The sequence below is a fragment of the Macaca nemestrina genome, chromosome 18, assembly GCF_043159975.1.
Source record: "Macaca nemestrina isolate mMacNem1 chromosome 18, mMacNem.hap1, whole genome shotgun sequence".
NCBI classification, from domain to species: Eukaryota; Metazoa; Chordata; class Mammalia; order Primates; family Cercopithecidae; genus Macaca; species Macaca nemestrina.
The window spans coordinates 46,418,437-46,434,172 of record NC_092142.1 but is presented as its reverse complement, the minus strand read 5'-3'; the positions used below and the strand labels follow the sequence as shown (position 1 = coordinate 46,434,172).

At 40.9% G+C, this 15,736-nt stretch overlaps 1 protein-coding gene across 6 annotated transcripts in view; it reads right to left on the bottom strand.

Annotated features, from left to right (window-relative positions):
• Positions 1-15,736, bottom strand: part of LOC105492220 (phosphorylase kinase regulatory subunit beta) — a 227,627-nt gene that overhangs the window by 141,861 nt on the left and 70,030 nt on the right. For all 6 annotated transcript variants that reach the window (XM_011759241.2, XM_011759242.3, XM_011759239.3 and 3 more), the window contains one exon: positions 1,108-1,223. In XM_011759241.2, the coding sequence (XP_011757543.2) occupies positions 1,108-1,223 (116 nt within the window). The remainder of the gene's footprint in view (positions 1-1,107; positions 1,224-15,736) is intronic.

Genomic DNA, 15,736 nt, shown 5'->3' with positions numbered 1-15,736 from the left:
GGGATTACAGGCGTGAGCCACCGCACCCGGCTTTTTTTTTTTTTTTAACGGGGTCTCGCTCTGTCATGCAGGCAGGAGTGCAGTGGCACAATCTTGGTTCACTGCAACCTCTGTCTCCCGGGTTCAAGCCATTCTCCTGCCTCAGCCTACCCAGTTGCTGGGAATACAGGCATGCACCACCATGCCCAGCTACTTTTTGTATTTTTAGTAAAGATGGGGTTTCACCATGTTGGCCAGGCTGGTCTCGAACTCCTGACCTTGTGATCCTCCTGCCTCAGCCTCCCAAAGTGCTAGGATTACAGGCGTGAGTGAGTCACCATGCGTGGCCTCTAGACTGTTTCTTTACTTCATTTAAGTCTCAATAATCCAAACTAACCTACAGTAATAACTTTTAGCTTAAATTCATACATCTTTTAGTGCAACATGGATAGGACTTATTGAACTATATTGTTATTAAAATATGATCTCCTTGGCATAAAATTAGGATTTAGGAAAGGTACAATCAGTCACTAAAGTTATTTCCTTAACCCTAAGGATTAAAAGAAATTCATAAACTACTAATATCAGTTATTAGCTATTGTTGCTTATTCAAACGCACTAAACCACAGCTCAAGATGTTGATCACAGATCTTACAGATGACAATGAATCTTAAGTTTTACATGAACAGTGTAAGAATCTGTGGTCAAGATAAAAATCAGTTCTATAACATGGAAGGAAATTTTATATTCAGTGCATATACAACTGGTGTTTGAAAATTTTAATGTACTTGACATTTCAAATGAGGTAATTTCAAAGAGGAAAAAGAAAATGACTTGGTTGAGCAGAAAGGCCAAGCTGTGGATTAATGATGAAGGCTGATATGCATGTACTGACACCTTGGCAGGTTGGGAAAGACACCTACTCCTATCTTGCAACTGTTTATGGGCACTGAGAATGGGCTCTTTTGTGTTAATTTTAAGTGACTTCCATCTGCATCATAGGTAGAAAAAAAAATTGCCGCAAATTAACATATAAATCACAGTTCCAATCTAATGCATCAGTATTTTTCCATATTCAAATTCCACACATTTAATTAAAAAAAAAAATCTCAGAAATCAGCAAATTACCTCGAATGTAGCTCTGTGCTGCCATTATTATATTTGCTTCCTCTTTCCCAGACACCAAAGTCAGGCACACGGTAAACTCTTTCCACACAAAATACAAGGTTTTGAATAAAAGAGACCTAAAAGAAAAGAAACGAAACATAAGGACATACTCAATAACAGGACATAGGCTGGGTGCGGTGGCTCACGCCTGTAATCCCAGCACTTTGGGAGGCTGAGGCAGACGGATCACATGAGGTTGGCTGTTTGAGACCAGCATGACCAACATGCAGAAACCCATCTCTACTAAAAAATACAAAAATTAGGGGTCCATTCCAAGATGGCTAAATAGGAACAGCTCCAGTTTGCAGCTCCCAGCGTGATGGACGCAGAAGATGGGCGATTTCTGCATTTCCAACTTAGGTACCTGGTTCATCTCACTGGGACTGGTTGGACAGTGGGTGCAGCCTATGGAGGGCGAGCTGAAGCAGGGTGGGGTATCGCCTCACCCGGGAAGCACAAGCAGTCAGGAGATTTCCCTCTCCTAGCCAAGGGAAGCTGTGACAGACTGTACAGGGAAAATTGGGACACTACCACCTAAATACTGCGCTTTTCCAATGGTCTTAGCAAACGGCACACCAAGGGATGCCTGTGCCTGGCTCAGCGGTCCCATGGCCACGGAGCCTTGCTCACCGCTAGCACAGCAGTCCGAGATCGAACTGCAAGGCAGCAAGCCCAGCTGGGGAAGGGAGTCTGCCATTGCGGAGGCTTGAGTAAGTAAATAAAGCAGCCAGGAAGCTCCAGGTGGAGCCCACCACAGCTCAAGGAGGCCCCCTGCCTCTGTAGACTCCACCTCTGGGGGCATGGTGTAGCTGAACAAAAGGAAGCAGAAACTTCTACAGACTTAAACGTCTCTGTCTGACTTAAACTCTCTCTCTTCAGAGAGAGCAGTGGTTCTCCCAGCACAGTGTTTGTCCTCTGAGAACGGACAGACTGCCTCCTCAAGTGGGTCTCTGAGTCCCTGTAGCCTAACTTGGAGGCACCGCCCAGTATGGGCCGACTGACACCTCATACAGCCGGGTGCCCCTGTGACAGGAAGCTTCCAAAGAAGGATTGGGCCACAATATTTGCTGTTCTGCAATATTTGCTGTTCTGCAGCCTCCACTAGTGATACCAAGGGAAACAGCGTCTGGAATGGACCTCCAACAAACTCCAACAGACCTGCAGCTGAAGGACCTGACTGACAGAAGGAAAACTAACAAACAGAAACGAATAGCATCAACATCAATGAAAAGGACATCCAATCCAAAACCCCATCTGTAGGTCACCATCATCAAAGACCAAAGGTAGATAAAACCACAAAGATGGGGAGAAACCAGAGCAGAAAAGCTGAAAATTCTAAAAACCAGAGTGCCCCTTCTCCTCCAAAGGATCGCAGCAACTCACCAGCAATGGAACAAAGCTGGATGGAGAATGACTTTGATGATTTGACAGAAGTAGGCTTCAGAAAGTTGGTAATAACAAACTTCTTCGAGCTAAAGGAGGATGTTTGAAGCCATTGCAAGGAAGCTAAAAAGATTAGATGAATGGCTCACTAGAATAAACAGTGTAGAGAAGACCTTAAATGACCTGATGGAGCTGAAAACCATGGAACAAGAACTACATGACACATGCACAAGCTTCAGTAGCCAATTCAATCAAGTGGAAGAAAGGGTATAAGTGACTGAAGATCAAATGAATGAAATGAAGTGAGAAGTTTAGAGAAAAAAGAGTAAAAAGAAATGAACAAAGCCTCCAAGAAATATGGAACTATGTGAAAAGACCAAATCTACGTTTGATTGGTGTATCTGAAAATGATGTGGAGAATGGAACCAAGTGGAAAACACTCTTCAGGAATTTATCCAGGAGCCCCCACCTAGCAAGGCAGGCCAACATTCAAATTCAGGAAATACAGAGAACACCACAAAGATACTCCTTGAGAAGAGAAATCCTTCCTTATTCCTTATATGAAAATTAATTCAAGATGGATTAAAGACTTAAATGTTAGACCTAAAACCATAAAAATCCTAGAAGAAAACCTAGGCAATACCATTCAGGACAATAGGCTTGGGCAAGGACTTCATGACTAAAACACTAAAAGCAATGGCAACAAAAGCCAAAATTGACAAATGGGATCTAATTCAACTAAAGAGCTTCTGCACAGCAAAAGAAACTACCATCAGAGTGAACAGGCAACCTACAGAATGGGAGAAAATTTTTGCAATCTACCCATCTGACAAAGGGCTAATACCCAGAATCTACAAAGAAGTTAAACAAATTTACAAGAAAAAAATCAAACAACCCCATCAAAAAGTGGGTAAAGGATATAAACAGACACTTTTCAAAAGAAGACATTTATGTAGCCAACAGACACATGAAAAAAATGCTCATCATCACTGGTTATCAGAGAAATGCAAATCAAAACCACAATGAGATACCATCTCACACCAGTTAGAATGGGGAGCATTAAAAAGTCAGGAAACAACAGATGCAGGAGAGGATGTGGAGAAATAGGAATGCTTTTACACTGTTGATGGGAGTGTAAACTAGTTCAATCATTGTGGAAGACAGTGTAGTGATCCCTCAAGGATCTAGAACTAGAAATACCATTTGACCCAGCAATCCCATTACTGGGTATATACCCAAGGATTATAAATCATGCTACCATAAAGACACATGCACATATATGTTTATTGCAGCACTATTCAATAGCAAAGACTTGGAACCAATCCAGATGTCCATCAGTGATAGACTGGATTAAGAAAATGTGGCACATACACATCGTGGAATACTATGCAGCCAAATAAAAAAGAATGAGTTCATGTCCTTTGTAAGGACATGGATGAAGCTGGAAACCATCATTCTGAGTAAACTATCGCAAGGACAGAAAACCAAACACTGCATGTTCTCACTGATAGGTGGAAATTGAACAATGAGAACACTTGGACACAGGGCGGGGAACATCACACACTGGGGCCTGTTGTGTGGTGGGAGGATGGGGGAGGGATTGCATTAGGAGAAATACCTAATGTAAATGACGAGCTAATGGGTGAAGCAAACCAACATGGCACATGTATACATATGTAACAAACCTGCACATTGTGCACATGTACCCTAGAACTTAAAGTATAATTTTAAAAAATACAAAAAGTAGCCAGATGTGGTGGTGTATGGCTGTAATTCCAGCTACTTGGGAGGCTGAGGCAGGAGAATCACTTGAACCCGGGAGGCAGAGGTTGCAGTGAGCCAAGATCGCCCCATTGTCACTCCAGCCTGGGCAACAAGAGTGAATCTCTATCTCAAAAAAAACAAAAAACAAAAAACAAAAAACAGACATTTAAATACTAAAAAATTACATACCAAATACATACTTGTCTCCCAACACATTTTCAATATGCTGAAATTTGTGTGATTATTACATTACTATGAATACTATTTTTTTCTAATATTAAGCTCATTTAAGCTTAGAATCCGGTATTATACAGTATAGAAATAAAATTTAAATCCTCTCAATGCTCCAACTATCATTCTCCAACAATGTATCTATTATTGTTTTAAGGACTATACATCTTAAGCACTAAGAAAAGTATAAAGCACGGTTTTTATACTAGATACAATATGTGTAATCTGAAATGTCCATATGAAATGTTAGTCTAAAACTTCAGAGATAAAAAAAAAAGTACTTATCTGTTCTGTAAAGTGCCAGTTCCATGCTGGGTCCACCTTAAGTTCTGAGTCTGTTCATTAAGCCTGAAATCCAATCTTCCTCCTGCCTTTTGTATAGCTATAGGTACATTGTTATAAACTCAAAGCTCACAGATAGAAGTGGGCTCCAACCAAAGGGCCAGTGAAAGGCCACAAAGATAGATGTGTACCCGCCCCCCCACCCGCTACACCCTTGTTCTGCTCTCTAATCTTTGCACATACCAGAGATTTCGTAAGTTCTGTGAGTACCTGGTTTTCTGCACGTACCAGAGGTTTTGTTTTGCACATACCAGAGATTTTGTAAGTTCTGAGGCAAGGTCACAAGACGTGTTTAAGTAAGATAAACTCTTGCTGCCATAAACCTGCTCTCCCGCCTCAAAGTTTGAACCAAAATATCAGAAATGGCAGGAACCAATCATAGTTAGCCAAATCGCCTTGTTCAAACACTAGCCAATCATATATCTGATTTGTATAATAACTCTATGCCCACTTTTCTTAGACTATATAACATTGTTCGGAGCTGAGTGGGGAGCTCTCCTGCCCGTCTCGTTTCACGAGCGAGGGAGAGTTCCAGGTTCGAACCTGTAATAAAGATCCTTGCTGCTTAGCTTTGACTCTGGACTCTGGTGGTCTTCTTCGGGGAATAAACGGTCTGGGCATAACACCAGGAGTCAGAGCTTCCATATAAAGATTTCAGACATGTGACAAAACTTATACTCTCAAAAGAAACTATGGAAGACAAAGATTAGGGTAAATTCTCAGTTAATAAAGTTCCTTTATTTTCATAAGGACAATTTCTTATGTGGGCTATGTCATGCGCGTCCGTGTGAAGAGACCACCAAACAGACTTTGTGTGAGCAACATGGCTGTTTATTTCACCTGGGTGCAGGCAGGCTGAGTCGGAAAAGAGAGTCAGTGAAGGGAGATAAGGGAGGGGCTGTTTTATAGGATTTGGGTAGGTAAAGGAAAATTACAGTCAAAGGGGGGTTGTTCTCTGGTGGCCAGGAGTAGGGGTTACAAGGTGCTCAGTGGGGGAGCTTTTTGAGCCAGGATGAGCCAGGAAAAGGAATTTCATAAGATAATATCATTGCTTAAGGCAAGGACCGGCCATTTTCACTTCTTTTGTGGTGGAATGTCATTGGTTAAGGCGGCAGGGCATTTGCACTTCTTTTGTGATTCTTCAGTTACTTCAGGCCATCTGGACATGTATGTCCAAGTCACAGGGGATGCGATAGTCATCGTGTTAGGTTCAATATGGCAAACTGAATACATGCATCTGCCCACCCTTCAACACAAAACCCTTCTGAAGTGGCAATATACATGTCTCACCTTCACCCCACACACGTAATATAATGTATATACTTTTAAGAAAGAAACAAGCTCAGAGTCAACAAACACAGACATAAAGAGTTAATCAGGGATCAGTCTACCCAGGTTATCTCATGAAGGATGAAAGGCTGGGGCACCTGAATCCATGATGTTTACACTCTCCTCCCCAACAGAGACATCTGCCCTCAGGGGCAAGAATACCTCCCTCATTTCAGTGAAAGAAAGAGCAACCAGGGTGTTGAGGCCTCACAGAAATAGAAGAGTGTGTGAGTTATTTCTAGATTTCTCCAAAACATGCACCTATTCCAGGACCACTTCACCCAAGAGTAGAACAGTACATCCCACAGTAAACTTTTTAAAATTTTGAATATTGATCAGGGTCCCCTCAGCTTACCATACTCAGGCTACCTTGCCTATATACCTTAAGGGAAACCTTCTTGTGTAAAAAACCTGCTCACTTTCATGATGTTAGCTATTTCATGGTCTTAAAAGTTACTTGGATTTTAAAACACATACAGAAAATACTTGATAGTTTGTCACATCTCTAAGTTTAAAGCTTCATGGCTGGGTGCAGTGGCTCATGCCTACAATCCTAGCACTTTGGGAGGCTGGGGCAGGCAGTTCGCTTGAGCCCAGAAGTCCAGTATCAGCCTAGGCAACATAGCAAGACCTGTACAAAAAAAAATAAAAAATTAGCTGAGCATGGTAGCATATGCTTGTGGTCCCAGCTGCTCAGGAAGCTGAGGTGGGAAGATTGCTTGATCCTTGGAGGCTGAGGACAGTGAGCTGTGATTGCGCCACTGCACTCCAGCCTGGCTGACAGACAGACCTTGTCTCAACTTTAAAAAAAAAAAAAGAGAGAGAGAGAGAGAGATTTTCCATGTATGTTTACAATGCCTGCTTAAAATTCAGTGATTTTTCCATTCTAATCCTGAATACGTATAACCTGTACCTTTGCTTTTACACTCAATTATGAAATATTTCCACTTGAATTTCCCATTAAACAAAATGTTCTAAACCCTTCCACCTGGAAGAACTTTTCAATTCTGCTTTTTTCCCATCAGACCACTCTTTTCCAGGCTCTCAGTCTAGAAATCTTGAGATCAATTTTGACTACTGTTCAATAAAATTTGTAAGACAACATTGATTTGTACTGAGCTCCTGCAGTAGGCCCAAGAGACCAGACCAAACCAGAATGTAGTCACTTATGCTAGGTGACACACAGCCAAACTAAACGTTGAAAGGGGCCAGTTTTCTGAAGAAAACAAAACAAAACAAAACAAAACAAAACAAAACAAAAACAGGAGATTCCCAGCAGCCAATCAGAAGGGGCCCAGTTTCCCTGAGCTGGCATGATAAGGAAGTCCTCTATATTTTAACCCTGTAAGGAAAGTAACTTTGAAATAACCAATCAGCTTTTTGTTCCCTGTTTCTGCTTTCTTCAACCTTTTCTGCCTATGAAGCCAACCTCTTGAGCATAACTCATTGGAGAGCCTTTACTAGATCTTTGGAAGAAACGGCATCGATTCACGAGTCACTAATAAAAGTCAATTAGATCTTTTGAATTGTTGCAATTTTGTCTTTTGACACTACTGTTTCCTTTTAACCCCATATTCATTCCACAGGAAGCCTGCTATTTTTCACATTGCTTCTTTGATCAAAAAAGTTTTGTGAATCCTGACACAGTATTACAATTCTCATATTTGACATTCAAACCCTCTATATAATCTTCCCACTCTGTCCTCACAGAACTCTTCTCATTCCACAATCCTCTGACAGGAACCTGGGTTCTAATTGGGCTGGTTGGCCATTAGTCTTGCTCATTTCCAAATGCAACACTTTTCTATGAATCTTCCTTCAGCCCCTGTTCAGAACTTTTCTTGGTGAAGTCTCTAATTTCTCCTAACTCTCACTATACTTACAGCCAAGACCACAGCTCTTAATTTTTGTTCTATGTGTGTTTTTTTTTTCCTCACCTCTAATTAGTACGCAAGTCTACCATCCCTTATTTGCAATTCTAAAATGCCCCAAGTTCTGAAATCCAATTGTTTTTCCTTAACTCATTTGTCAGCAAAATCCAGAACTGAGATGAGATTAGCTGCCTTATGTTCCTCACTTTGCGTGAGTATGTATATGTCTTACTGCAAAAATATTAATGTACAGATTCTGCCCTAAGTCATGCTGGGGTTATTATATAATAAAAGGTATCAAAACAGTTTTTTTAAAATCCAGCAAGTTTTAAAATCTAAAACATATTTGGTTCAAAATATTTCTTCACATAAGAAACTGTGGTCCTGTATAACTTCTCTGAACTCAGAAATGTACATTTCTTGTAGTTCTCACACAAATACTACTATGATTTAGTAAGAACTGGGCTGTGGAGGAAGTATAACATTGCTAGAATATAAGAATAAAGATCGGCTGGGCGCGATGGCTCACGCCTGTAATCCCAGCACTTTGGGAGGCTGAGGTGCGTGGATCACCTGAGGTCGGGAGTTCGAGAACAGCCTGACCAACATGGAGAAATCCCGTCTCCACTAAAAACACAAAATTAGCTGGGCGTGATGGCACATGACTGTAATCCCAGCTACTTGGGAGGCTGAGGCAGGAGAATCGCTTGAACCTGGGAGGCAGAGGTTGCTTTGAGCCGAGATCGCACCACTGCACTCCAGTCTGGGCAACAAGAGTAAAACTCCATCTCTAAATAAATAAATAAATATCATAACCATTTCCGAGATCAGGATATTCTGTGTATTATTTTCAATTCTGACTCTATTATGTACTCAATGTTGTTTGTCCATTGTTCCATCTTCACACCAATTTCTAATTTCTGTTACCTTGCTTTGAAAGCATGTACCTTTGATATTCACTTCTGCAAAAAGTATGTAGAGAAATATTTCTAATTTTAAAGAGCTAGAACAGCCAGATACAAATGTCATCTGTGGTATTTTCAGGATATTTTAAGAGTATCATTAAAACAATAATGCCAATATCTGAAATACTTTCAAAACAGAGTTAAATGCAAATACAGTAATATTTGAGATTGAATTAGAGTAATACTGTACTAAAAATCAAAATCTTAATGGACTTTATAAAATTTAAGGTATGTGTGCTAAGAAACAGGTTAGAGATTGAGAGAGACTTATATTGTATAAAATACAGTTTTAGTTAGTTCACCAAAACTCCAAAGCAAACAATTATTTAACTCTCTCTCCATATATTGCTAAAAACAATCATTCTTCACTCATTCCTCATTTCTTATGACCTCAATAAATTTTATGTTATTTTGTCACATGTCCCTCAATTTATATTAAATCAGTATTAACTAAACTGTATAGTAACTCCTCAATTCTGAGGGATAGGCTCTTAAAAACATCTATGGTAATACAATTTGTTAACAAGAAATTTATTATGGAGAAATTAGATAAGGAGATACTGAATTTAAAAATGACCACTGAATGTTCACTAAAGTAAAACCATTCAGACCAAGCACAAATGCTAAGTTTAAAGGAAGTTTTTGTTATACATGTTAAATTAGTAATACTGGGTACTATACAAATGATTTCCATTTACTGTTCCTTTACCACTAGAAACATTTCAGGATTTCTCTTCCCCAAGTTTCAAAAAGATATTTGTCAGTTAATTTGGCTTAATGAAGGTAAGTGCTGATTGAAACGTCTTCTCCCCTGTGTCTTATACAGCTAAATACTGAAGGTTTTTATGATTTCACACATTCTTTAGTGTAACTGAGCCCTACCTGCAGTCAGTAGCTGCTCAGGAATAACAAAGCTTTGCCTAACCTTAATTTACTTCAAAAACACCCTCCCTGTTACTCAAAGTGAAGTAGTTTTAGTCCTCCTTGTATTTCACTGTCATTTCTCCTTAGCTTATTTCTTCTTCACTCATTCCTCATTTCTTATGACCTCAATAAATTTTATGTTATTTTGTCACATGTCCCTCAATTTCAATTTGTCTAATACTTTCCCATGATTGGACAGAAGTAATGCATTTTTTGGCAAGCATATCATAGAAATAATGCTGTGACTTTCTTAAAGCATCATAGCACAGGATTCATGATGTCAATGTATCTTTTCGCTGGTGGTAACAACCATGATCACTTAGTTACAGCAGCTCCTACTTTATAATGTTGTCATCTTTCCTTTGGTAGCTAATAAATATCTTGAGGAAAATGCTTTGGAACTATGTATAAATCCTGTTTCTCCTCATAATTTTATCCACTAATTTCAGCATTTATCAGTGGATCTTGTTTACAGTAATTATCACTAGATCTTGCCTAAAGCTTATTTTCTATTTCCCTCTTTATTTCTACATTTATGAATTAAAATCCTATCCTAACAGTTTTTTAATGCAACAGTGCTGCAACGAAATTTTAGTATGTCTCTACGAAAGAGCTTCCCAATCATTTTGACATCATGGTACATATAGAAATAATATTTCTATACATACATTGAAGTAACCAGGCAAGACTCCTGGCAGCCAGAGGTTATCAGCCAGGGAGGTATGGCTAAGTCCAGGCCCCACCAACACCTTTAGGATGAAGACTCATTACCATGGCAAATCTGTAACCCCTTCCGAGTTGGGGTGGGAGCTCTCCGGATGCCACTGAAGCCGCCCAAGCTACAGCTGAAGACCAGGGCATCTCTGTACTCCTGGGGCCCGGGAAGAGTGGGGAGCCCCACCATCCTGGGTGCAGCTGCAGCCGCCCAAGTTGTGGCTGCGGACCCAGGTCTCTCTGTGCTCTTGGGGGGCCGAGACAGGCAGGAGCCCTGCACCTCTGACACAGCTGCAGCCACCCAAACTGTGGCTGTAGATCCAGGCATCTCCATACTCTTGGGGGCCCAAGAAATCCCCTCCCTGCCCTTGCAGGCTTGGAGGTGTCTGCTCCTGCTGCTTGGCTTCTCCCTGCTGTCAGTGCCCACTATGATCCTGGAGCAAAGTCAGGGTCAAGCCCGGATGCTTTAACAGCCCAGCCAGGTATCAGGGCTATGCAAACATGCCAGCCTCCTGCAGCCTTGGCCCCCTCCAGACTCTGGGCATTGATAAGCACCTAAGGGAAGCCAAGGCAGGGCTGAGGGTGGCTTGGTGCTGGCCTGAAGGCCCTCCTTGGCACCTATAGCCTAGGTGCCATGAACAGGCAGGAGGAAGACAGGTTCCTGGGCAGAAGGGGGCAGGTCCTTGGTGAGGCCCCACTTTCAGGCTAGGGAGAGTGGAAGGCTGGGGGCTGGACTGCCAGTCCTGTGGACTGGAGTGGGAACATGTGGTGCCATTTTTGAGCCCACCTATGGACCAACGGGCATGCACATCCCCCACTCCAGGGTCTCCTCTTTGCTGAGAGCTGGAGAGATGATGGGATGACCTGCTGAAAGAGAGAAGCAATCCACTCCAAAACCTCCTCTCTGCTGAGAGCTGCATCTGCTGAGAGCTGCAGAGATGATGGGATGACCTGCTTGCAGAGGGGAGCTTCCCACTCCATGGTCTCCTGCCTGCTAGGAGCTGAACACTTACCAGGATAACCTGGATGCAGAAAGAAGCTACCCACTGCAGATCTCCTCTAAGCTGTTCCATTGTTCAATAAAGCTCCTCTTCATTTTGCTCACCCTCCACTTGACTGCATACCTCACTCTTCCCAATCACAGGATAAGAACTTGGGACCCGAAAAATGGTGGGGCTAAAAGAGCTGTAACACAAATAGGGCTGAAACATGCCCCTTGCCCACCACATTGTGGCCCTTTGGGGAGCCCAGACCTGGGAGCTCCCTGAGCCAGGGCTGTGACTCCCTCTTTGGGGTCCTGTGGTTCCTGGCATCTCCAAGCTTCTGAGTGCCACCGTGTACCCCAGTGCCAGCTGTGGAAGCTGCTTACAGTGCACCTGGTACAGCTGCAGCCTTGCAGAGAGCTGGCAATCCATGCCAACACCTGGAGCTGCCCACCCCATTGCAGCAGCCAGCATGTCTGACCGTGTAGTGTCCAGACCCTACACTTGCTCACACACCCCTCACTGTTCCACATCTGGCTCATCCTTGGCAGGCATGGGATCCAGTCCAGTAGTGTGAGCCAAGTGGAATGAGCCCAGCGGGCTGGAGCAAACCTTGGGCAAAGGTGCCACTGGTCACAGAGGTTTCTGGCCAGAAAAGCAACACCCCAAGGATCCCATAACACTAAGGTATCATCTAAAAGCTGAACTGGTGAATTGTACACCAAGTGCACCTTCAATTTTACTAGATATTGTCAAATTGCTCTCCAAAGTTATAAGAACTGATGCCCACCTCAAGAGGGCAGGGAATTATCAACACTTTGTATCCTGTTATCTAACTCTTGTTACGCAAGTCTGATGCATGTGAAGTGGCATATAATTAGGGTTTAAATTTGAATTTCCCTAATTAGGTACCCTAATTTCCCATAACGAGGGTTTTTTAAATTGGTAAGTAATAGTCCTTTATTCTACATACATATCTTGTGTCAGATACATGTGTTACAAATGTCTTCTCTCAAGTCTTGGCTTTTCTCTTCAACTCCTTCATTGTTGTTTTTTGATGAGAAGATTGTTACTTTAATGAATCAAATTGATTTTAAGTGTGTATGCATTTTACATTTTTATGTCTTACTGAAGAAAGCCTTCCCTTCCCTAAAATCAGAAACATATACTGTCCTAAAGTTTCTTCTCCAATAGTAGTTCTCAGATTATGATATAGGAAAATTAAGAGACAATGAAGTTAAAACTATTTTGCCTCTCATTGTCTCACAAACGTAACATGAGTTTTCTAGTGGCTACATTATATACATAATATTGCAATAGATTGATGGCAAAAGCAGGTAGAGAATCCAAGTGTCTTCTATTAAGCCAAAATTTAGATATTTTCAAAAATGTAGAGCAATGCTATTATTTTCACTCAATTATTTTTATTTTGGAAATGTTATTTTTATTAAAGTATTTATGTTAGCCTGTAATGGATTATTTTAAAATTAATAAAATAAATACACTTAATGTATCTTTTACTTTCTAATATAATAACTATCAACAGATATAAACACACACAAAACAAATATAAGCATATAAGGTCAAACAAAAGCTCTATGGGGTTCTCAAAATTTTAAGAATATAAAGGAACACCCTTGCTCTAAAAGTATAGTCTTTGTGCCTTTCACAATTCACACCTGGGAACTGATTGTCACATAAAAAGAGGCTTCCAATATCTTTTATAAAAATAATGGAAACCCATTTATTGATGAGGCCACCCTATGGCTCTGGAAAGCCTACACTTCCATAAATCTAACTCTATATATGTATGTGTGTGCATGGGGGGTGTATATAAGTCACTTCTGGACCCTCAATTCTGTTCTACTGACAACATGTCTAGCACCATATCAATATCACACTGTTGAACTTCCATGGATGTATGGCTTTATATCTGGTAAAGTAAGTCTCCCTTCATATTTTTCCTTCTCCAAAATCGCCTTGTGTATTTTACAGTTTATTCTTCTAAATAAACTTTAGGATGAGTTTATCAAATTCCATGAAAATTCTGTTGAGACTTCTATGGAAATTTTTTTGAGTTTAGAGATTAATAACATAGCAAAAAACAATATATTTACATTATTAAGCATTCTTGTGTATTGACATTATTTATGCTAATATTTATTTAGATTTTCATTTTATGATCAAAGTTTTATAATTTTGTTCATCTGCTATTAGGTTCTTTCTCAGGTACTTTAGAGTGTAATATTTACTTTACATTAGACCAATTTTCTAACTAGTTATTCCTGCTCTATAGACAAATTATTGCTCTCCATATGTTGATCATGTATCCAGCTTTGCAACTATATTTTTAATGACTTTTAGTAGTTTATCTAAGAATTCATTTCAATTTACTAGATGTTTACTAGAAATTCATTTTAATTCACTAGAAATGAAAACTTTTTCATTTCTGCCATCGCCATCCACACCTATTACTTCTTGCCTTATTGCTTTGGCTAGGTCACCTGTACAATGTTAAACAGGAGTTTATTGGCCAGGCACAGTGGCTTTCCCCTGTAATCCTAGCACTCTGGGAGGCTGAGGCAAGCGGATCACTTGAGGCCAGGAGGTCAAAAACAGTCTGGGCAAAACCCATCTCTACTGGGTTGGCTAAACCCCATCTCTACTAAAACTACAAAAACTAGCCACGCATGGTGGCACACTCCTGTAATCCCAGCTACTTAGGTGGCTGAGACATGAGAACTGCTTGAACTCGGGAGACAGAGGTTGCAGTAAGCTGAGATCATGCCACCGCAATCTAGCTTGGGTGACAGAGCGAGACTCTGTCTCAAAAAAAAAAAAAAAAAAAAATAGGAGTTTATATTATCAGTATCTCCTTTTCTTGTCCCTCAAACTAAAGGGTCTGCTTCTAATGGGATATCTGCTGTAGATTTTTGGTAGATATATTTTATTAGATTAAGAAAATTCCATTTTATTAGAATGCTTTTCATGAATAGGTGATGAATTCTTCACCAAATATGTTTTCTGCACCTACTGAAATGGTTATGTGGTTTTTCTTTCTTTCTTAATTTGCTAATGTGATGAGTTACACTAATGGATGTCCTCATTTTAAATCATCCTTGCATTTCTAAGATTAAACATTACTTGGTCCTGGCACATGATGCTAGCTGACCACCAATATCCAGTCTCTCTTCCTTTCTTAAAAAAACCCTGATTTTAACTTCATAAGACTTCATAGCAGCAGGAATGGTTATGTGACCAAGTTCTGGTCAATGAGATTACACAAATGTCATGGGACCAAGCTTCCAGAAACTTAAAAAATATGTTTTTTAGGCTGGGTGGCTGGGTGCAGTGGCTCACGCCTGTAATCCCAGCACTTTGGGAGGCCAAGGTGGGTAGATCACGAGGTCAGGAGATCAAGACCATCCTGGCCAATATGGTGAAACCCTGTCTCTACTAAAATACAAAAAGTTAGCCGGGCATGGTGGCGTGTGCCTGTAGTCCCAGCTACTCAGGAGGGTGATGCAGGGGAATCGCTTGAACCCAGAAGGCAGAAGTTGCAGTGAGCCAATACCATGCCATTGCACTCCAGCATGGCGACAGAGCAAGACTCCGTCTCAAAAAAAAAAAAAAAATTTTTTTTTAAGATTTTTGTCTTGAGTTGAGCGATGAGTTCTTGCTTTATTGCCAAGGCTGGTCTCAAATTCGTGGCTTCAAGTGATCCTCCCACCTCAGCCTCCCAAAGAGCTGGGATTAGAGATGTGAGCCACTGCACCTGGCCTAGAAACGTTTTTAAAGCCTCTTCCTCTTTTTTGATTCTTACATACAAGTGTAGACACGATACCTAAAGGAATACCAGCTATATTATGATAATTTGGATAAATGTCTCCTGCCAAATACAGCAGAGGGATAGAAAAAGGAATCCATATCCTTGATGACCGTTAAAGCCTAGGAAAACACTTCCAATCCCCAGAGTTTTTGGTGTATAAAATAAATCCTGGCCAGGCATGGTAGCTCACGTCTATAATCCCAGAACTTTAGGAGGCTGAGGCGGGTGGATCATGAGGTCAGGAGTTCAAGCCCA